Below are 21,964 nucleotides of genomic sequence, written 5' to 3'. Positions count from 1 at the left end.
AATATTTATAATATTATGAGAAAATATTTAATTTATTTTTAAAAAAAATAAATAGTTTTTACAAATATAAATATATAAATAAAAAATTAATATTATTTTTTTTTAATTAATTAAAAATATAATGACTTAAAAAAAAAAAAATATCTTTAAATTTTTAATATTATTTTTATTTATTTTCTTATATAAATTTATTAAGTTTATTTGTTTTTTATATAAATTATTTTTATGTATTAATATTTTATATAACTTTTTATATTATTATAATATAAAAAAAAAAAATATTTAAATAATAACAATAAAAAATAAATAATTATTTTTAAATGTGATATAAATATAAATAATAACTTCATTACAATCTAAAAAATAAATATTTAAAAATAACTTATTAAACTATATTATAAATTTTCAAATAAAATATAATTAAAATTTATTATTAATCAAAATGGTTTTAATTATTATTAGAATAAATATTTATTTAATTATAAATAATAGAATTTTTATCAAATATATCATTAGATTGAAATTTAAATTAAATATAAACTATCTTAAAAGTTTTATTTTTATGTGCTTTCTTGTTAACTTAAAAATAATAATTATTAAATACTTAAAATATTTTTTCTTTCTTTCTTAAATATATAAATTATAACTATCTCATATTTTAATATTATTATATTATTTATATAAATTTTATATTTTATTAAACAAAAAATTAAAGTTTTAAAAAAAAAATTTACAAATAAGAAAACAAAATAATATGAATATTAAATTAATATATTAATCTTAAATATAATAATATCTTTCTATACTTTTCTAAAATTTTCAAATAAAAAATAATTAAAAAAATTCCTATATTAATAAAAAAACATACATAAATACACACATTAAATACTAAACTAAATAAATAAATATCCGAAAAAAACAAAAAAAACAAAAAAACAAAAAAACACAAAAAAAAACAAAAACAAAAAAAATGGCAGCTCCATTAGTTACATTAGGAACTTTAGGTATATTAGGCTTAACAGCCTTAAGTAATTGTGTATTTACAGGTAAAATCAAATATATATATATATATATATATATAAATAAAAAGTCGAACCAGGTCATACTGCTTTAATATTTTCTCGTTTATAAGGTTTAAAAAGTCTTTAATATTCTGAAGGATGGCATTTTAGAATTCCTTATTTTGAACGTCCTATATTATTTAATACATAAACTCGTTTTAAATCATTTTAAGCAAATACTGCTAATAAAGATATGTAAAATATAAATTTAACAATTAGAGTACTATTTGAGCCTTAATAATCAAAATTACCTGAATTATATAGGTATTTTTTTTTTAATAATAATATATATAAATAATATGTATGTTTATGTATATATATATAATAGATATGTAGGAACAGATTATGATGAAGTAGTTTTTCCTTCTATAGTTAATGAAATTATGAGGGCTGTTGTTGCTTAATATTCAGCTAGTTAATTAATGAGTTAAAGGGATAAAGTAAGTGAGAAAATCAGAAAAACTTTAGAAGATAGAGCTAAGCTTTTCCATATAAATATTAAAAATATTGCAATTACAGAACTTTCTTTTTCAAAGGAATATCAAGAAGCTACTGAAGCTAAAAAAATAGCATAATAAGAAGCTGAAAGAGCTAAATATATGGTCGAAAAAGCTAAAGATGAAAAAAAATCAATTATTATCAAGGCTTAAGCATAAGCTAAATCTATTGAATTAGTCGGAAAAGCAGCAGCTAATGATCCAGGTAAATAAAAATAAAATAAAGAATTTATTAAAAAAAAATTAAATAAAAGCTTATTTGGATGTAAAAAGAATTGAATTTGCAAAAGAAATTTCAGGTGTTTTAGCAGATTCGAGAAATCATATTATGCTTAGCAGTGATATTTTATAAATGGATGCTTTCAAAACAAGTAGTGGTTATTAATTCAATATTGAAAAAGGAAAATGAAAAAAAATATATATATATATTATAAATATAAAAATAATTATATATATATATATAAATTATTCATATATAAAATATAATAAAAAAATAAAAATATTTATTGATTTTATAATTTTTTATTATATTATTAATGAAAAAAAAAATTAAAATATAATTGAAAATTATAAAAAATTAATTATTAAAATTAGAATAATATATAAATTAGATCAGATAATATAACAAAAAAAAAAATGAGACAAAAATAGGGAATAAATAAAATAAGAAATTAAAAAAAAATATAAAATATATAAAAATATATATATATATATATAATTATATATTTATTTATATATTTAATTTTATATATATTTTTTTTTTATTTATATATATATTTTTATAATTTTTTTTTAATGCTACAAAATCTTTATCAATTAGTACCAAAATATCTATCTCCAAAATCTCCTAGGCCTGGAGCAATATATTTAGTTTCTTCAATTAGCATAGGATCTACACTTCCTGTTACTACTTAAATATTAGGATATTTATTGAAAAGTTTTTTCAGTCCAAATTCACAAGCAATTAAATTTACAAAAGTTATATCTTTTTCTTAAATACCGACTTTAATTAACTCTTCGATAGCTTTAATGACTGAGCCTCCAGTGGCTATCATTGGATCAAATAGTAAAATTTTTTTATTTTTGATATTTTTGGGTAATTTAGTATAATATAATATAGGTTTTTTTTCTTAAGTCGCTTCGTCTCTTTATAATAGAATTTAACCAACTTCAATATCTGGCATTATTTATAAAAGTTCATGCAAAAAGCTATTTCCGGCTCTCATTATAGTAACAGCTATAAAATCGTCTTATTATTTTATTTCAACAGAATCATAATATGAACAAGGAGATTCTCTCTAAATAACTAAAGTATCTTACATGTTTAAAGCGGTTTCTATTAATAAGCGCATTATACGATCAGCATGATGTCTAAATTAAGATGTAGGAGTATCTTAGTTTCGAATTTTGGAAAAGATTAAGCGTGTTTGATTTTCAGGAAGAATTGTTAAACTGTTATATTTAGCTAAGAGATCTTACTATTATTAAACTGTTAGGAATGGTAAATATTTTTTATCTGTGTTAATTTATTATTGCATTTTTTATTTATATTTATTTGATTATTCGTTTTTTTTAAATTTAGACTTTATATATAATTTTTAATTTATAATATATTTTTTTTTAATTAAAAAAAAGTATTCATATTAAATTATAATTAATATATAAAATGTTAAAAAAAAAAAGTTATTATAAATATTATATTTTTATTTGGATAAACATGCTACATATAATATTAAATAGAATAAATTTAATTTTAATGAATTATAAAATATATATTTTATATATATATATATATATATATATTCATATAAAAATTTAAAAAAAAAATTTATAATTAATTTAATATTTATATTAATTTTTTTAAGATTTTAAATTATTATATATATTTTTTATATATAAAGTATTTTTCAAATTATTTAGTATTTAATTTATTTTTATTTTAAATATTTCATAAATATTTTTTTTTTTAAATATTAATTTTAAAATATTAATTATAGTAATTAAATAAAAATTAACATAAAAGATATTATATATTACAATATCTGTTTATTACTTTAAATTATGATTTTAATTTAATATTTTCGCATATAATGGATTTTTTTATTTATAAAATATTTTTAATATAAAAGAATATAACTAAAAATATAACATCAAATTCAATAATAAAAATACTAATATATATATAGTATGAAGAATATTTATTTTAAATAAACTAAAAATTAACATATAATTTAATAATATATATAAATATTTTACTTAATATTTAAAAATAATAATTATTTTGAATGTTCTTATATAGATTATTATTTGAAAGTTTTAATATATTTAATAAAAAATAATATATAAGAAAGAAGATAAAAATGTAAAATAATATCTTTTAAATATATGAGTAAAAATAAATTGTAAAATAATGCAAACAAAAAAAAATTTAAAAATAAAAATATTTTAATATCTAATAATTAATAAAGAAAAAAAATATAAAAAAAAAATTAATTAATTTATGTATAATTTTAAAGTTATTAATTATATAATTAATATGTATTTTAATTTTTATATAAAATAAATTATAATAGAGAGTTATCTTTTTCTTAATATAAAAATATTTATAATTAATAATTAAAAATTATAAATATAAAACATATAAATATATAAATAAAATATATTATATATATAAATATAAACTATTAATTATTTTATGTATAAGTAATATAAATGTACATGTTATGCATAATAGTATTATATATAAAATAATAGATATAATAATAATAAATATTATAATAGATATATTAATAATAATTATAATATTAATAATAATAATATAAATTTATATATGTATAATTAATTTATTAATATATTCTTTTTATTATAATGTTTTATATATATAACATTTATTATTTATTTGAATTATACTATTTATTTTTGCAGTCATTAAGTTATTTAGAAACTATATAAGGATTTTAATTATTATAATCACCAATATATTTAATTCATATATAATAAGAAAATACGAATATTTATGAATTAATGAGGTTATTTTAAAATATTTTTGTATTCTTAAGATGCTTTATTTATAATTTTTTTTTATAAACAAATATAAAACCCCACTTAAATTAATTATTAAATACAGATTAGTAAAATAATTTCAAACGACAATATAATTGATTTAATAATTAATTTTTTTGTTGTTCTAAAATAATGAATATTTTATAGAGTTTACATATTATTTTTCATAATATAAAATATAAAATATTCACTTATCTTTGAAAATAAAATAATAATTATATTATATATTCGTATATAAAAAAGGGGATAAGTTTTTAAATTTTCTTATATAAATTAAAATATTTTAATATAAATAAATATTAATTTTACTTTTTTTTTAAAAAAAAATAAAATATTAATTTAAATATACTTTTATTATTTTTATTTTAATAAATATTAAAAACAAATATGGATTTCGATAAATTATAAGAAAAATTCGAATCTACTATTTCCATGAATACTTATAGGAATTTTATGAAATTAAGATTAGATCCATTTAATCGTTATTCCAAAGCAAATAATTAAATTGATCATGATAAAATAAATTGCTTAGGATTTGCAATTAAGGATATATCAAAATTATGTTTTTAAGATTGTATAAATAATTAAAATACCTATACTAAAAAAGAATAATAATGTATAAGAAATTGTATTGAATCATAAATAAAAGGAATGCATAAATTAATTTTAAAAAATCAAAATTATACATATTTAAGATAAGAAAAGAATTGATTTTAATAATTTGTATTTATTTAAAAAAAGATTCTAAATAAACACAAATTAAAATTTTATATATATGAAAAAATAAAATATATAATATATAATATTTTTCAATTTGATTTATCACTTAAGTTATTTAAACTATAAACAAAATTAACTTTTTTATTTTTATATTTCTAATAAAGACTAGTAATATAATCATTATTAACATAATTATTTTCTTTTTAAGATATTTTATCAACAGTTTAATTAAGAATATTAAGAGTATCTTTAATTATAAGTTACTAAATAAAATATAAATATAATATAAATATAAATATAAATATATATACATTAATATAAATATATTTATATTCATATTATTAATATAAATTTAATATATTATTTACAGATTTATTCATTTCCTTTAATGAAATTATAACTTCTTAATTTTCCTTTGCTTACATTCTTTTATTCATACATAAAGCTCTATTAATAGGAAACCATCCGATTTCTTCTTTTTCAATTTTCTCAGCTACATAACTTTCAATACCGGTATATTCTGTTTATTTTTTATCTTAAAGATATGCTATGTAATATAAATAATTCCACATACAATGATCTTACTTAAAAAAATAAAAATAAAATAAATATTAAAATCTGTAAAAAATAATAAATATAGATAAATATGTAAATGTATAAATAAAACTCTAATATGAGTGATAAAATCTTAATTTTAATCAGATTCTTTTTCAATTTCTTCACTAGAAAAATTACAAATAAAGCATTTATTATTTAAATCTTATTCATATTCTTTTAATTTATCTCTTAATTCACCAAACTAATCAATAATAATACCTAAAAATATAAAAATGATATATGTATATATATATATATATATATTTATATACATATATTTATTATAATATTAAAAATTAAATGTTAATATACTTTTTTTATTATTTAAAAAATAAAAATTTTTATATATATATTTGTTTTATTACCTTTAATATAAAAAAAACAAAAATTAAATTAAATTTTATTAATAAAATATAAATATAAATATATATAAATATATATATATATATATATATATATATATATATAAATATCTATTTACATTTATATATACTAAAACATATAAAATACAAAATACCTGAAACAATATTTATCATTATAATCATACAAATAATAAAGAAAATATTATCATAAAAAAATCTTATTAAAAAATATGTTGTACTATTCTTCTCATCTTCAATTTAATCTAAATTATTTAAATAACCTCCTAAACCACCATCATATTTAAAACATTTATCAAATGTTGTCAAAAGACAGGTAAAAACACTCTCACAAAAAGTAGGTGGAAATGATTCTCTTAACCAATAATATCCAAATAGTGAAAAAACATATAAAAGTACTAAAAATAGGAAATATGTATACATAATAGGTTTTCTGGGTATATATACAGATCTTACGACATTTAAAAGCTCTGGAAAACGGACCAAAATATCAAATAAATGAAAAACAAAAAAAAATGGTGTATATGAAAGTCCAACTATAGCAGTTATACCATAAATAATATAATAAAGTACATAAAAATCAGAGAGTAATAAATAAATAGTTTTAATAAATCTTATAATGTATTTTAAAAGATTTATTTTGTCCTTTTTCTTAAAAAAAAAATATATAATATATTAAATATATATAATATATACCACTCCTTCCCAAGCTTTCATTATCAATATAGGAGCTGTAAGTAATAGAAAATAAAGGACAATAATTAAAGTTAAAACTATAAGAATAATACCTATAGTGGTAATATATTTTTAAGTATCTAAATAAAAATAATAAAAATAAAGTAAATAGATATAAATAAAATAATATATATATATATATAATATATATATTTATATATATATATATATATATATATATATATCTTTATTTTATATATATTATTTTTATATTTTAAGTTTTTTAATTATATTTATACATAAATTAACTATTTATTTATTTTCATCTCTTTAAAAACTAAAAAGAACCATTAAATTTATAGCTATTGCTAATACAAAAGCTATATCTCTTAAAAGATTAATTTATTAACTTAAAATATGTAAAATCCGTATTTTTTTAAGTTAACTATTTAAATTATAATTATGTCTCATTACTTTAATTAAATTTTAACTTTCTTACATTAAACTAGTAACTTTGCTTTTAACAGAAATTCTATTTGCATTCATATTGAATTTTTTTTTAGTTTATTTATCTAAATCTTTACAAAAATACGGACAATAAAAATAAGTTTTTTCCAAGTAATTATCTCCTTCTCTCAAAACCTCTATATGTAATGTATTTTACTAAAAGAATTAAACTGCTTCTTGCATTAAAAGTTCCCTTAAAGCCTTCTATTTAATCTTAATAGTCTAAATATCATCCCCAATATCTTTATTTTTTACTAAAAAATGCACTTTATTTGCCTATTCTTGCACCATATCTTTTATTCCTTTTGCCATAGTAAATGCTAATCCAAAAATATCCAAAACTAGATTATTTTTTAATATATTAGTGGTTTTTTCTCTTTTTTTTTTCCTTTTTTTCAATTTATTTTCCTATTAATAATTTTCCTCTTCCTCATTAAAAATACTCAATATAATATATAAATTAAACCCAGTTTCTATTATAAATCCTTATTAATTTTCTTCATTTTATTCATCATCAAAATGATTAAAAAGCTCCTTATTATAATTCTATTTCCCGATTATCTTATATAAATGGTATATATCGACTATATTTCTCTTTATAATTTCATAATTGATGCTTTTTATCATCTTAACGACTATATCATCTTCTTTTTTTCTCCCTTCTAGCAAAGATATCAATGTAATCGAGCATTTATACTTCAATTTAGCGATTTCCCATTTAGGAAGGGCCTTTTCAGCTTCCTAATCTTCCATAACTTCATCAATACTAAGCAAACTAGACGCCAAATCTAAAAAATTGTCCTATATAAGTGCCATCTAATTCTCTTTACAAGGTCCTTGGATATATTCAGTCAATGTATCGAAACATTAAGTCATATTTTTGATATATTTTTCCTATTTTTTAAAAAAATAGGCATTTAAAAGTCCTATTATGGCCTCTAAAAGGTCATAATTGTGGTAGTTTTGGGTTTATAATCTCATATATTTTTACAAGTCTAAATAATGGCCTTCTGCCAATAATTAAAGGAACCTTAAAATAGTTAAAATTACATCATCTTTTTTTTAGAAATTGAATATTGTAATTTCTTAACTATTATTAGTATTAGTTTTTTCCCGTTTTATTTTTTGTATTTCATCATTTATATATTTATGAATTGTCTTAAAAAATACCTCACTTTAAGTAAAATTCATAAAATAATTAAAAATACTCTTCTAAACTTCCTTGTTTCCGTCATATAATAATTTGACTCCGAATTAAATTATATAAATAAATAACTCTTCGGACCATTCCATATTCGAATAATCACTTAATTAATTAAATATCATCTAAGTAGCCCCATATTGGTTTAAAAAATTCTAATTTTTCTCAATATTTTCCTTTTTTAAAGACTCTATTATGTCCTAATCCTATTCATATTACTCATTTTATAATTTATAATCATCTATTTCTATAAAATTACCCAAAACATTCAATACTAGTTTAAATGTACTGGTACAAGTATTATCATTATGAGCTTTTTCAAGAAAATTAATCAATTTTCGGAAAATTTCACCTTTGTTAATAATTTCGTTTATAATAGGAATTTTCTGAAAAATATACTCAACTTTATCAAGTGCTAAAGCAAAAATTTTCTATTCAACTTTTATTAAATCTACTAATTTTTCAGAATTTAAAAATGTCTACAAAAATATGTTCCATAAAATTTACCATATCTCATTTTAGTTTATACATTAATTAAATAAATAAACATCAGGATCAATTTCTATTTATTCTTTTTTAATAAAATTACCAAGTTAAAAAAAAATATTATTATTAGTTTTTCTATCAGTATTGTTTTTATAAATATTATTTGCATTTTAAGGACTATCAACCATTGCCATTTTTTTATACAATTTATTATTATTATTATTATTATTATAATTATTATTATTATTATTATTATTATTATTATTATAATCTATTTATAAAAAACCACTATTTTCATTTATTATTATATTATTAACTTTAAAACCTCCAATCAAAGCTATAAATTTTCTCCATCTATTTCTATATATTTCGAATTCCCGATAATTAATTTCATTTTAATCAAAATAATATTTCTCATTTACAAATACTAATTTTTTTTTTATTATATTTTCAATTAATATATGTATTTCACTATTTATTTAATTCTATAATTTATTTGAAAATTCCTTATCTTATGAAAAAATAGCCTTATAACTATGTAAAACAAATAAAAATATATCAAAATAAACATAAAAAAATTTTGAAAATTTCTCCTAACTTAAAATCCTTTAATTTTCCTTTTAAATAAATCTAATAAAATCTTCTATATATTTCACAAACTCATCTGATATTTTCTCACTTTCTAAAAACGTATAATATATATATTTCAATAAAGGAATTTTTAAAAGACCTATTTACTCCATTATCCCCTCACAAAGTTCATCTTTTTGACTTAACAATTCAAATACATATTTTAAATTGATATTTTGCCTTAACTTTTACTCACTCATATACATTCCTTCTTTCCCTATAGTCGTAAAAGCTAAAACATCTAATAATTTTGCATGATAAACATACGGTTCATCTTCTTCATATTATTTTTGGAAACTAAAGGTATATCCTTTAGTCTTGTTTTAATTTTTATCGTTATCTAAATATAATAGTATATGTTTATATTTAGGGTCTAGGAATAGATTTAAGACTAATTTTTAATTTTTAATTAAATACTCATTATTAGTTTTCTAAATAATCAAGAAAAAGTCTAAATATTTAGCCTATCTTCCATTACTTATAATTAATTTAATAAAGTCATCTGTTATTTCAGTTTATTTACTCAAACAAATATGTTTATTATTCTGAAAAATCTCACAATAGAGTTCACTTAAACCCACATTAAATGGTAGAGCTTATAAAAGACTAACTAAATTTTCGGAGAGAATTTCTTAATTAAAAGTATTATATTTTACAAAGTTTTTTAGGAAAAAAAAACACGATTTAAAAAGTTCCCTCATTTTGGAACAATAAATATTTGTTTGGATATTTTAGTTATTTTTTTTTCTTTTTTCCTCTTCTCCTTATAATATATGAACCGAATCTTTAATTAAATTAATTGCCAGTTCATATACTTTATTATGATATAAAATCTTCTATCTAATAAAGTCGATTTCATTCTCGTTTTCAATAAAAACCTCATACTAATCTTCGCTCTTTTAATTATTCTAAATAACTCGTACCTAACTATTCTTAATTAAAATCTTCCCGAAAAAATCAAAATCATTTCTAGTCTTTTCCAATATCTCTAAATTTCCTTCATTATTTAAACTACTCATCCAACTCTCACTTTCTTCTATAAACTTCGTCAATTTCTTTAACTTAAACTTCGTAATTTCGTGTATTTTTTGATTTCCCTCATCAAATAAAAGTATTAATTAAGAAAGTAAATCCGCCAATTGATTTCTTTAATTATAAAATTTACACAAAACCCCTAAAATCTTCTTCTCCATCTCATAATCTTACGAAAAGCAAAAGAGCATGACTAAACTTGGAAATATTTCACTATTAAGAATTTAATTAATATTAATAAGTTCCCCATCTTTCGAAAACTTATCTTTCCTTTTATCAAAAAAAAAGCTCTAGAATTATTTTTGAAACTCTCCCATTTCATCCACACAAGTCCCCGTGCATAAAACCTAATTAAAAAAGCACTAAATATTATCCTAAACGAATTTTTTGAATTCCCTAATAACTTCCGATTTAGATTTAAAATCATTCTCAAAAGACTAGATCTTTTAAATTAAATTAAACTTATCCTAAACAATATAAACAAACTAATTTTTAATCCTAGAAAGCATATAATCATGTTTATAGTCTAAATATTTCCCAAAAATATTACAAATTTAACACTTAATCTTAAATTCATACTCATCTTGGTTTTCATTTAAAATTTTCTATAGAATTTTCTTTAAAACATCATTTTATTTCAAAAAACCTCCGCCTATAATGCCCTGGTCTTCCGCGATTATTTCTATGTTATTTTCCTTCTTTTTTTTCTTGTTTTTCTCGTTATTTTCCTATTATAAAACTTCGAAAAAATTAATCATATTAAAGGCTTTTCCCATAATACCCGTTACTCCATAAAATATTTTCTTCCCTTATTCTTGTAATTTATTCTATATTTATTCTTATTTTTCCTTTCTTTTCTAAACCAAAACTTTCCGAGCTTCCGGAAAAGTCTTATCATATTCAAAAATAGTCATTGCATATTATAAAATCTTAAAAATCTGGCTTTCCTAAACTTGCTCTTATTTATTTTATTTAAAAGAAAGACTTTAAATTTCTCTTTTTATATCATAGCAACCAAATTAAATTAATAAATAAACTATTTTTAGTATTTCATAAGTTAAGTTATTATAAATATTTCCCGCTTTTTATTAAATTTCTCTTTTTTTAATTTCATCATTGATTTAATTTGGGTTTTCATGGAATATTTCTTATATTTCTCTCGCTTTTTCACCTATATAAATTAATAGCTTATCTTTTATTTTCTCAATATTTTCATCTGCTTAATAATTTTCTTCTTCTTCGACTTCTTATTTTTTCTATCCTTTTTATTCAAATTTTAATACCATGCATAATTCTGGTATATTTTATATTTTTTAAGGTTCTTATACGATATAAAGCTTTTGATTAATATTTATAAATATATATATATATAAATATATATATATATATATATATATATATATATATATTATATTTATATTTATATAGTTTTTAATTTTACTTTATTTAATAATTAATATATCTAAGCTCTAAAATCATACGAATATTATTCTTCAGTTATAGTTTCAGCCAAAGCATTAAAAGTATAATTTTATTCAATAAAATTTTTCCATGTATAATTTCTTGAATTACACATAGTAGCAAGAAACTCAATTTGACAAGAAATAAACACAAACATATCATTTTCATTTTTTTATTTTTTATTAATATTTTTCCCTAAAAAAGTGACTAATTTTTCTATATTAACTTCTAAATTATTAGAAATTTAATCATTATTTAAATAAATAATAAGATCTTTTCCTTAGCTTTTAATTTAAACTAAATGATTCTCTTAATAAATTCTATTTAAACCATTTTTAATTAAATACTCATATATCAACTCTTAATTAACATTAACTCCTTCCCCAAAAAAGCAACTTCCTTAACTTAAAAACCTTAAAATTTGTTTCTTTAAGCCAAAATCTTTACTTTTGACTAATAAAAAGCAAAAATACTGAATCATATCCCATTATTCTTTATTGAAGATTTAGTTTCTTTCTTTTAATAAAAATGTCATCTTTTCATATTTCTCATTATAATTATTCTCTAAATCATTTAATTTTTCATATATATTAAAATCATAAATTTCTTTAAGGTTAAAAAAAGCACTTTGTTTACCTTTCCCACTCGATTTTCTTTTTTAATACTATTATTAAAATTCTTTTGATAATTTCTCTTTTTATTATAATTTCTCATATTTTATCTCTCCTTTTACGAAGTCATTATTCAATCTATATAATTAAAATAGAAGTTCTTAGTAATTATTTATTATTTATAATATACAGTCCATAGCACTTGGTATATATCGAAATTAAACTGCAAATAAAGGCAGATATAAAGATGCTTTTTCTTAATTTTTTTAATTATTTGTGCATATATTTGATAATAATTTATAAATTAAAACACAAAACTTTATCTTTTTTCTAATTATTTATTCTTATATATATTTAGAATATTCATTAATATCTAAAAAAATAATAAAAAAAATAATAAAAAAAATTAATATTAAAATTATACTATTTTATTAATTATTATTATTATTATATATATTATTAAATTTAAATTTATTTTAATATTCATTTTCAATAATTAAAGCTTCTTATAAATTTTAAATTTTCGGAAAAGAAAGTGCCAATAAGGAAACTAAAAGTTCAACAAAATGTTACTCTTTTAATACATTTTAAATAAAATTATTAATTTATCCATATTACTAATCAATATAGAGATAAGCCAATAATTTATTGCAACAAAATAGATTCAAATCAATCAAACATTTCTCCAATCGATTAATTTTAATAATAAATTAATTATATTCTTCCTAATAATTCATAGATTTTATCTCCTCAATATATTCTGGATTTAAATATTTGAAAGCTTTAGTAATTACTTTTCTACAGGAAAGTAAAAACTATGTCATACGAACTTCATTCTAATTAGCTTTAGCTAATTTAAATACATACTCCTCTTTTTTAGTTGTTGAAAATGCAGGATATATTTAAACTTAAGTTTAATCAAAATTAATAAAATCATCAATATCTATAATTTTAAAAATTATATATATATATATATATATATATATATATATATTTATATATATATATATATTTAATATTTATTTTTTAGATATATATATATACCTTCTAATTAACAGGACATTATATCCCCGAATTCCTTAGAATCTGCTGTTTTTAACCAATAAGTTTAATTTTTATTAAAACAAGACATTCTAAAATAAGAATCCTTTGAACCAAAAAAATAATATATATTTTTATCTTTTTTTTTTATAATTTTACTGTAATTTTTTTAAAAAAAACTCAATAAAATAACAATTAAATGATTATTATTCATTTTTTTTATATTGAGTTTAAATTAAATAATTACAGAGAATAATAACATTTAAATAATATAAATTGATTTATTATATATATAAATACTTTTTATAAATATTTAGTTAAATGTTCTTTATTTCTCTAGATTAAACTAGATTAAACTAACTCAAATTTAAACGAAGAAGCTTATTTAATGTTTTTAACTAAAACGAGCAATTTATTCTATTCCCCAAAATCGATTTCATTGATTCCTCTAACTACATTACCTAAACTCAAATAAAACCCAGTAGTTAAATGTCTTAATTTATAATCTTTATTCCATTCTACTAGTCCTCCTTTATGCATATTTTAACTTTAAATAATAAACATTCCATTTGAATTACCAATAAACTTTTAATATTTTTCAGTTTATTCAAATCCTTCAAATTTTAATAAATATTTTTCATTTGATTCATCGTATTTTTAAGTTATTAAATTCAACTTTTTTTTTTTTTTTTTTTTTTAATAAAAAATATATAATAATAAAAATTCATAAATTATATATACATCTTATTCAGAATAATTTATCCATATAATATCACAAACAGATAATTTGTCATCTACATATTCTGAAAATATTCGTATTTTCCATTAGCTTTTTTATTCAGAAGATGCATTTATTTCTTTTTTTTTATAATTTTTTTCAGATTCATTATTAGATGTATTTGACTTTGAAATTTTCTTTAAAAGTTTTTACTTTTTTTAATTTAGATCTAATGCATCAGCAGACGCATGCAAATATAATTCACCTGAATTATTTCTACACTCTAATGTCGATTTTATATAAATAAAATCATTATTATAAATAATTCCTTAATTTTCCTATTAATAACTAAAACAAGGTAATATCCTAAAACATGTCTAATCTGAATATTCTTCTTTTAATTGAACTCTTTATATATTTATATACATTTTATTTTTTTCAATATATATTTATATTTTTTTTTCAATATATATTAATTTATACTTTAAATTATCATATTCGTAATCTGATACATGGTTTTAATCTAAATATAAATACTTATTTGAATTATAATGTAAAAACTAAACTATTTATCCATATAAAACTGGTGTTCCTTTAAGTTTTTTATATTATTCATAATTTAATTATGCCTCTTCGTCCATTTGTTTTACTTACTTTGGAATTTCTTATCTTAAAGCTATTTTATTAATTTTTTTATAAAAAAAACAAAACAAAAAGTACTTCTTTTATTAAACTAAACTGAATCTTATTATTAATCAATTTATTTTTATTCATATTTTGTTTTTATTTTTAGATATTGACTATTATAAAAAGAAGGGTAAACTTTAAATAATCCAGACATATAATTGCCATACTTTTTAATATGACTTTCTTACAAAAGCTAAACTCTATTTTTCGTAAAGCCTTCAGCTTAACTAATGAAAATTTCGTTTTATTCATTTTCATAAGATAAATATATTGTTGAACCGAAATTTAAAATCGATTTATTACTTTAAAATTAATTTTATTATTCCATTTAATATTTTTTTAAAAAAAAAAACAAAAAAAAACAAAAAAAACAAAAAAAACAAACAAATTAGCAATTTTTTCTATATAATAAAATTATTTATATTTATTAATTAAAAACTTAATAATATAAATATTTTATTTATATATATATTTTTTTCTCATATTATTTCTAAATTTTTATTATTTTTTAATTCATTGAATCCTCCTTCTATATTAATTTAATTACAAAACCCTAATTTTCTTAAAATACTACAAGCAATACTAGATCTTGTTCCACTTCTGCAATAAACATACACATCTTTATCCTTAGGAAACTCAAATACTTTATTTTAAATTTAATTTGCTAACTCATTAAAAGGTACATTTAATGCTCCCTTAATTTTACCCTCTTCGAATTCCTATTTGTTCCTAACATCTAAGAAAATAGCATCATTTTTCGCATCTAAAGCTTTAATATTTTTCAAAGAATGAATTTCGACTCCAGAATTTTTACAAGAATCAAAACCTCCCTATAGACATCCTATTATTTTATCATATCCGATTCTCGCGAGTCTAATAATAGCTTATTTTTCACTCTTTCCATCTGTAACTAAGAGGAAACTTATACAAGGAGGAAATAAAGTGCCTACAAGTACAGCGAAATTAACTGAAAGAGGAATATTTATAGATCCAGGAATAAATCCATTTAGAAAATCTTGTTAATTTCTAGTATCTAAAATAACAGTAGTATTACTATTACTTTACTTCAAGAAATCATTAATGTTAAAAAAAATAAAACTTTTCGAAATTATTTTTTCTATTTATTCATATCCTTTCATATTCACTTCTGCTGAATGGAAAAAATACTAAGGAGGTTACCCTATATTAGTTGTTAAAACTTTCACAAAATCCTCCTTTTTTAAATCTTTATTTAAAGCATAATTAGTATTTAATTAATTTTCCAATGTATCGCTATTTCCTGACTGTATTTTTTTCCCACAAGCGCTTCCACTCCCATGTCCTGGATAAATAATGCATTTAGGCTCTAATTTCATTATTTTATTCCTTAAAGAATCATATAGTAATTCGGCTAAATTTTCACAAGTAATCTCTTCCCCTTTTACTGCTAAGTCAGGTCTTCCTACTTCCCCCAAGAAAAGAGTATCCCCTGTAAAAACGCAATATTGTTTATCATTCTCATCCAAAAGTAAATAGCAACTACTTTCCAAAGTATGTCCAGGAGTATGAAGTACTTTAATTTTTATTTTCCCTACTTAAAATATTTCCTCATCTTTAGCAGACTTAATTTAATAAGAAGCTTTAGCTCCTGGCCCATATATTATTTAAGCACCAGTTTTTATATTTAATTCTATATGTCCACTTACAAAATCAGCATGGAAATGTGTTTCGAAAACATATTTTAATTTAGATCCACGGTCCTATATTAATTTATAATAAGGCTCGATTTCTCTCATTGGATCTATTATAATAGCTTCTTTATCACTTTCTATATAATAGGCCATTTCTGATAAGCATGCTGTGAAAAGTTAAATTATATAAAAGTTTTTATGTTCATCAATTTTAATGATTGCCTCTGGCATTTACTTTTATATTTATTAGCTAATTTCATTTATTTAGGATGAACTACAACCCATTTACTTTGTTTTTTAATTTTTTTGTTACTTTTTTATTTTTATAGTATTATTTTAAGATTTTATTATTTAAAGATACGATTTTTAATTCTAAAAGTATAAATATTTATTTATTTTATATATATGATATTTTTTAATTAATTATCATTTTTTTTACAATTTATTTTTATTATATTTATAATTTTAAATTTTGTTTTAAAAGATTTTATTTATCAAATATTTATTTAATTACGAAATATATTTTTTTTGATAAAAAAAAATATTTAAATTTTAAATCAAATTATTTAAATATAAGTATATTTAATTTTTTATCATAATTATGTTTTTAAATGATTTCTAAAATAAAATTTGTATTATTTAGAAATCGGATAAAATTAAATAAACAAACTTTAGATTAAAAACATTAGATTAAATAGTAATTTTAAGTAATAAATAATATTAAATTATTTAATAATATTTATTTTTTACACTAACATATATATATTCAAATAATTTATAATTTTATAAGAAAAATGCTTTATTATTAGTCTAAAAAATAATCAACTAAATATTAAAAACTATTATATACTTTTTTTTAAATTAATGTAAAAACCTAATAAATTATTTCAATAAAAATATTGTTAAAACCATTAAATTGTTTATTTTATTATTACATATAAAAAGTCCTTTATATTATTCTAAAACTAAATAAATAATAATTTAAATTTTTAATAAAAAAATAAATTTATTTACTTTGAATTTCTTAATTATTTTTAAATTAAAAGCATAATATCCTCCCCCCCTCCTAAAAATATTAATTTAATTTAAATACCCCTTTTATTCTCTAAATACTACAACCAATACTAGATCTACCACCACTTTTACAATAAATATAAAATTCTTATCTTTATCAAATTTTGGCAAAATAAAATCAATATAATTTGCAACCCTTTCATTTAAACATAAATATATTCAGCTAATATCCAAAAAAGTAAAATTTTTCAAAACTAACTTAGCCGAAATATTTTTGATTTAATCAAATAATAAAACCGCTTTTTTTTTAACTATTAAATCCTCCTTTTAAATATTCAATTGCTCTATTATATCATATTTTATTTAATCTAGCAATTAACTATTTTTAATTACTTCTATCAATAGTAATTAAAAACTAGTCTAAGAATCAAAAATACTAACCACTTAAACAAACAAAAATCATACTTAAAATAAAAACTATTCCCGAAAAAAGGAATAAAATTTCTAGGTGATCTCTTATCTGTAATAAATGCATAATTTATTTTCTAAATTTCAAAAAATTAATGAACGTCTTAGAATATAAAACATTATTAAATCATTTTCCTATAGTATTGTATCCTATATTATTAATAAAATCTGAATAGAAAATACTAAGGAAGTCTAGGTAATTTTCAGTATACTAAATAGTTTATTAGGTATCTTGTTTTTATATGTATTAATTTAGGCGTATTTTTTTAAAAAAATAAAAATAGTTTTTCTTTTAATAAATAAATATATTTTTTTAAATTTAATCATAAATTTTAGTTAAGAATATGCTGCTTTGTAGATAATTATTTTTTTACTAAAGTAATATTGGCAAACTTTAGAAATATTATTATAAATAAAAAAAATATAATTGAATATCTATTAATTTTAAAATAAAATAAAATAGATAAATCTTTATAAATATGTAAAATAAAAAAATATTAATATAAAATAGTTATATGTAAAAATGCAAGATAATATTTTAATGATTATATTTGTTTTATGAAAATACATAAAAAATATTTTAATCATAAAATTTTTCAGAATTGAATGAAAAAAATAAATTATTTGATAAATTTTTGAAATTAATAAATAAAAGATATTAGTAAATTAAAAATATTTTTCTAATTTGTTTATTATTTATTTAATATTTATAATATAAAATTAATTAAAAATATTATAATTAAATTAAAAATTATAATAAAAATTATATTTTAATCATAATATTAAAGTTAAGGCAGATAAAGCTAATCCACATAATAATTAAGATGAGAAGTTAGCTTTTTCAGTTTCGGTGTTTTTAGGTTTGCTTTAAACTTATACATGGAAGTTTTATTTAACTTCATCAATTTCATTTTTTTCAGCCAAATTTCTTAATGCATCTTAAGAAAGAGCTATTTTTAAAGAGACTTCAACTAAGGCATTAACATGAGGTTAGAACAGCAAAATATCTACATCGGTTGATCCTAATCCTTATCTAAGAGTCCACCATTAAATATTTCTAACATAATTGTAGATACCAGCATCATCAATGAATTTAACAGTTACAACATGTAAATATTTGGTATACGAGTTGTCCTTGAATAAAATTCTAACATACATATGGTTACCAACAGTATAGACTGGAACAGTTCCTTAAGCTAAGTAAGAAGTACATGTTTAATCAGAACAAGTTCTTCCTTCAGTATCTAAGTTGGCAACAATAATACATTCCTAACCTTTATCACATCCTTCAGTAATTTACTTTTCAACTGTAAGATGGAATACTTCAACTTAGTCTCTGTTTGTATAGACTCTCATTTAAAACCTATGTTATCTAATAACTCTTCTTAAGTGACCTAATTCAATAGCAAAACAAACAATTTAGTAAATGGTTCTTCCATCACCAGTTAATTAGGTGTTTTATGTAAGATTGTAGATATCGATTAAGGGAATTCTAAGGGTTAAACTATTCTAAGTTTAGGAAATAACATACTACAAATCTAAGGGCACATAATTGGTACAATCCTTAGCCCAAAGAAGTCTAGTTACTAATTAAGATATACATTCTTTATCTAATTAAACAGTAAGTCTTAACCAATCATAAGTAATAATATCTTAAATAAAGTTTTAACCATTTTAAGCTTTCTCAAGGCTACATTTAGAATGTACAACCATATTGAAAATTTAGTTGAAGAGTTACCATTCACAATTTGCTACTGGGACGCTAATTCCTACTCTTTCACATTCCCATTCAGATCCTTATTTTAATCTCCAATCAGGTGTTAAACATTAGCAAAAATCTCTGTTGACCATTTAAGTGCCTTCTTATTATCTGCATCTTGAGCAAAGATTACATTCTGCACATTCAGTTACTTAGCTATCACACTCACAACTAACATGACATTATGTTTAAGAAGGCAATTGAGCTAATGCAATAGACACTAAACCAATAAATATAAATAATTTTAATGTTGAATTCATTCTTTGACGTTATTTTACTTTATTTATATTTCAATATATTTTATAATATTATTATTTAATAATTATATTTTTTTATATATAAATATTTTAAATATTTATATATTAATTTTTAACTCTAATATAATTTATTTTATTATAAAAATTTTATGATTTAATTTACTAAATATTTTAATTATCTTTATGTTAATTTTAAATTATAATATATTATATAAACTAATTTTATTTAATGTATTATTTATTATTTTTAAAAAAAAATTATTTATTAGGGATATTTTATTTTATTATATTAATTTTATATTTTATTCTATTCTAGTTTTGATTATATATTATAAATCATTTTAATTAATTTTTTATAAACTAATTATATAAATTTAATGATTCTTTATTTTATAAATTATTATAAACTTATAAAATAAATATGAAAATAGATAAAAGCATGTTAACTAAAAACTAAATTGTAAAATTTAATATTATTATATTTATTTTATACTCTTAAGTTAGAATAATATTAAAAATTAAATTAATTTTTTCAAATAATTTAACTTTAATTATAAATATTTTTTATAATAAATCAGTTATTTAATTTTTAAATTAAGTTATTTCACATATAAAGATATTATATATAAATAATTCTTAAAATTATTTATTTTACTTAAATTTGATAAATTATATTTTAGAATATTTAATAAGTAAACTTTTTTAAAAAAATATTATTATTAATCTCTGATTTGAGATATATAAATAGTTTTTAAATAAAATATTGAAAATAATATATTAATAATATTATTTAAAATAATATACAGTTCAATTATATTTTAATTATATTTATATTATTAATAGATAAAAAGTATAAAAAATAAATTTATAGTATTTTTAAAATTATAATTAAGTTATTTTTGAATTTTTTTTATTTTTCAATTATTTTAAAATTAACGCAAATAGAATTTAATTAGCATATGTAAAATTAATAATATAAAAAAAAATAGAAATTAAAATAAAAATTATAATAATAATAAACAAACAAAAACTTATAGAAAATATTAAAGTAAAATAACGTCAAAGAATGAATTCAACATTAAAATTATTTATATTTATTGGTTTAGTGTCTATTGCATTAGCTCAATTGCCTTCTTAAACATAATGTCATGTTAGTTGTGAGTGTGATAGCTAAGTAACTGAATGTGCAGAATGTAATCTTTGCTCAAGATGCAGATAATAAGAAGGCACTTAAATGGTCAACAGAGATTTTTGCTAATGTTTAACACCTGATTGGAGATTAAAATAAGGATCTGAATGGGAATGTGAAAGAGTAGGAATTAGCGTCCCAGTAGCAAATTGTGAATGGTAACTCTTCAACTAAATTTTCAATATGGTTGTACATTCTAAATGTAGCCTTGAGAAAGCTTAAAATGGTTAAAACTTTATT

General features: G+C 18.2%; 6 protein-coding genes across 6 annotated transcripts in view, besides 34 other annotated features; 2 read left to right on the top strand and 4 right to left on the bottom strand. All coding sequences in view use genetic code 6, as the record gives it.

Moving 5' to 3' along the window:
• Positions 1-9: part of a microsatellite that runs on past the window's edge.
• A 149-nt stretch (positions 10-158) lies between these two features.
• Positions 159-219: a microsatellite.
• A 693-nt stretch (positions 220-912) lies between these two features.
• Positions 913-970: a microsatellite.
• Positions 913-971: a microsatellite.
• On the top strand, positions 971-1,967 carry IMG5_132850 (prohibitin, putative; the record flags this gene model as incomplete). The annotated part of the gene is made up of 4 exons (XM_004031952.1): positions 971-1,046; positions 1,091-1,325; positions 1,390-1,763; positions 1,813-1,967. The coding sequence occupies 4 exons, from the start codon at positions 971-973 to the stop codon at positions 1,965-1,967; spliced, it is 840 nt and encodes a 279-aa protein (XP_004032000.1).
• Positions 1,057-1,081: a microsatellite.
• Positions 1,968-2,246: 279 nt separating the features above from the next.
• Positions 2,247-2,296: a microsatellite.
• Positions 2,257-2,342: a microsatellite.
• Positions 2,343-2,370: 28 nt separating this feature from the next.
• Positions 2,371-3,127, bottom strand: IMG5_132840 (uracil phosphoribosyltransferase, putative; the record flags this gene model as incomplete). Its single annotated transcript, XM_004031951.1, has 1 exon — positions 2,371-3,127. Exon 1 carries the CDS (start codon positions 3,094-3,096, stop codon positions 2,371-2,373), a length of 726 nt encoding a protein of 241 aa, XP_004031999.1. The 5' UTR covers positions 3,097-3,127.
• A 199-nt stretch (positions 3,128-3,326) lies between these two features.
• Positions 3,327-3,361: a microsatellite.
• A 160-nt stretch (positions 3,362-3,521) lies between these two features.
• Positions 3,522-3,551: a microsatellite.
• Positions 3,552-4,182: 631 nt separating this feature from the next.
• Positions 4,183-4,247: a microsatellite.
• Positions 4,248-4,285: 38 nt separating this feature from the next.
• Positions 4,286-4,374: a microsatellite.
• Positions 4,301-4,377: a microsatellite.
• Positions 4,306-4,387: a microsatellite.
• Positions 4,388-4,877: 490 nt separating this feature from the next.
• Positions 4,878-4,915: a microsatellite.
• Positions 4,916-5,430: 515 nt separating this feature from the next.
• IMG5_132830 (MIR domain protein) lies at positions 5,431-15,695 on the bottom strand (the record flags this gene model as incomplete). The annotated part of the gene is made up of 11 exons (XM_004031950.1): positions 5,431-5,604; positions 5,710-5,925; positions 6,009-6,157; positions 6,456-7,133; positions 7,293-12,186; positions 12,291-12,874; positions 12,947-13,828; positions 13,966-14,068; positions 14,263-15,088; positions 15,164-15,356; positions 15,401-15,695. The coding sequence occupies 11 exons, from the start codon at positions 15,693-15,695 to the stop codon at positions 5,431-5,433; spliced, it is 8,994 nt and encodes a 2,997-aa protein (XP_004031998.1).
• Positions 5,606-5,667: a microsatellite.
• Positions 5,608-5,668: a microsatellite.
• Positions 5,613-5,668: a microsatellite.
• Positions 6,175-6,228: a microsatellite.
• Positions 6,176-6,229: a microsatellite.
• Positions 6,344-6,411: a microsatellite.
• Positions 6,350-6,430: a microsatellite.
• Positions 7,180-7,238: a microsatellite.
• Positions 9,395-9,455: a microsatellite.
• Positions 12,197-12,276: a microsatellite.
• Positions 13,297-13,333: a microsatellite.
• Positions 13,881-13,964: a microsatellite.
• Positions 15,101-15,154: a microsatellite.
• Positions 15,696-15,708: 13 nt separating the features above from the next.
• Positions 15,709-15,747: a microsatellite.
• Positions 15,712-15,751: a microsatellite.
• A 95-nt stretch (positions 15,752-15,846) lies between these two features.
• IMG5_132820 (metallo-beta-lactamase protein, putative) lies at positions 15,847-17,268 on the bottom strand (the record flags this gene model as incomplete). Its single annotated transcript, XM_004031949.1, has 1 exon — positions 15,847-17,268. The coding sequence occupies one exon, from the start codon at positions 17,266-17,268 to the stop codon at positions 15,847-15,849; it is 1,422 nt and encodes a 473-aa protein (XP_004031997.1).
• Positions 17,269-18,994: 1,726 nt separating this feature from the next.
• Positions 18,995-19,027: a microsatellite.
• A 205-nt stretch (positions 19,028-19,232) lies between these two features.
• Positions 19,233-19,281: a microsatellite.
• Positions 19,282-19,293: 12 nt separating this feature from the next.
• IMG5_132810 (hypothetical protein) lies at positions 19,294-20,538 on the bottom strand (the record flags this gene model as incomplete). Its single annotated transcript, XM_004031948.1, has 1 exon — positions 19,294-20,538. One exon carries the CDS (start codon positions 20,536-20,538, stop codon positions 19,294-19,296), a length of 1,245 nt encoding a protein of 414 aa, XP_004031996.1.
• A 750-nt stretch (positions 20,539-21,288) lies between these two features.
• Positions 21,289-21,338: a microsatellite.
• Positions 21,295-21,337: a microsatellite.
• Positions 21,339-21,428: 90 nt separating the features above from the next.
• Positions 21,429-21,463: a microsatellite.
• Positions 21,464-21,601: 138 nt separating this feature from the next.
• The window catches only part of IMG5_132800 (hypothetical protein), a gene marked incomplete at both ends in the record, with an annotated part of 429 nt that continues 66 nt past the window's right edge, over positions 21,602-21,964 (top strand). Inside the window, one exon of the mRNA XM_004031947.1 lies at positions 21,602-21,964. This exon is cut by the window's right edge and continues 66 nt beyond it. Within this exon, the coding sequence (XP_004031995.1) occupies positions 21,602-21,964 (363 nt within the window).

Source organism: Ichthyophthirius multifiliis, assembly GCF_000220395.1.
Source record: "Ichthyophthirius multifiliis unplaced genomic scaffold scaff_1120509251035, whole genome shotgun sequence".
NCBI lineage: Eukaryota > Ciliophora > Oligohymenophorea > Hymenostomatida > Ichthyophthirius > Ichthyophthirius multifiliis.
This window is presented reverse-complemented; position numbering and strand designations above follow the sequence as displayed.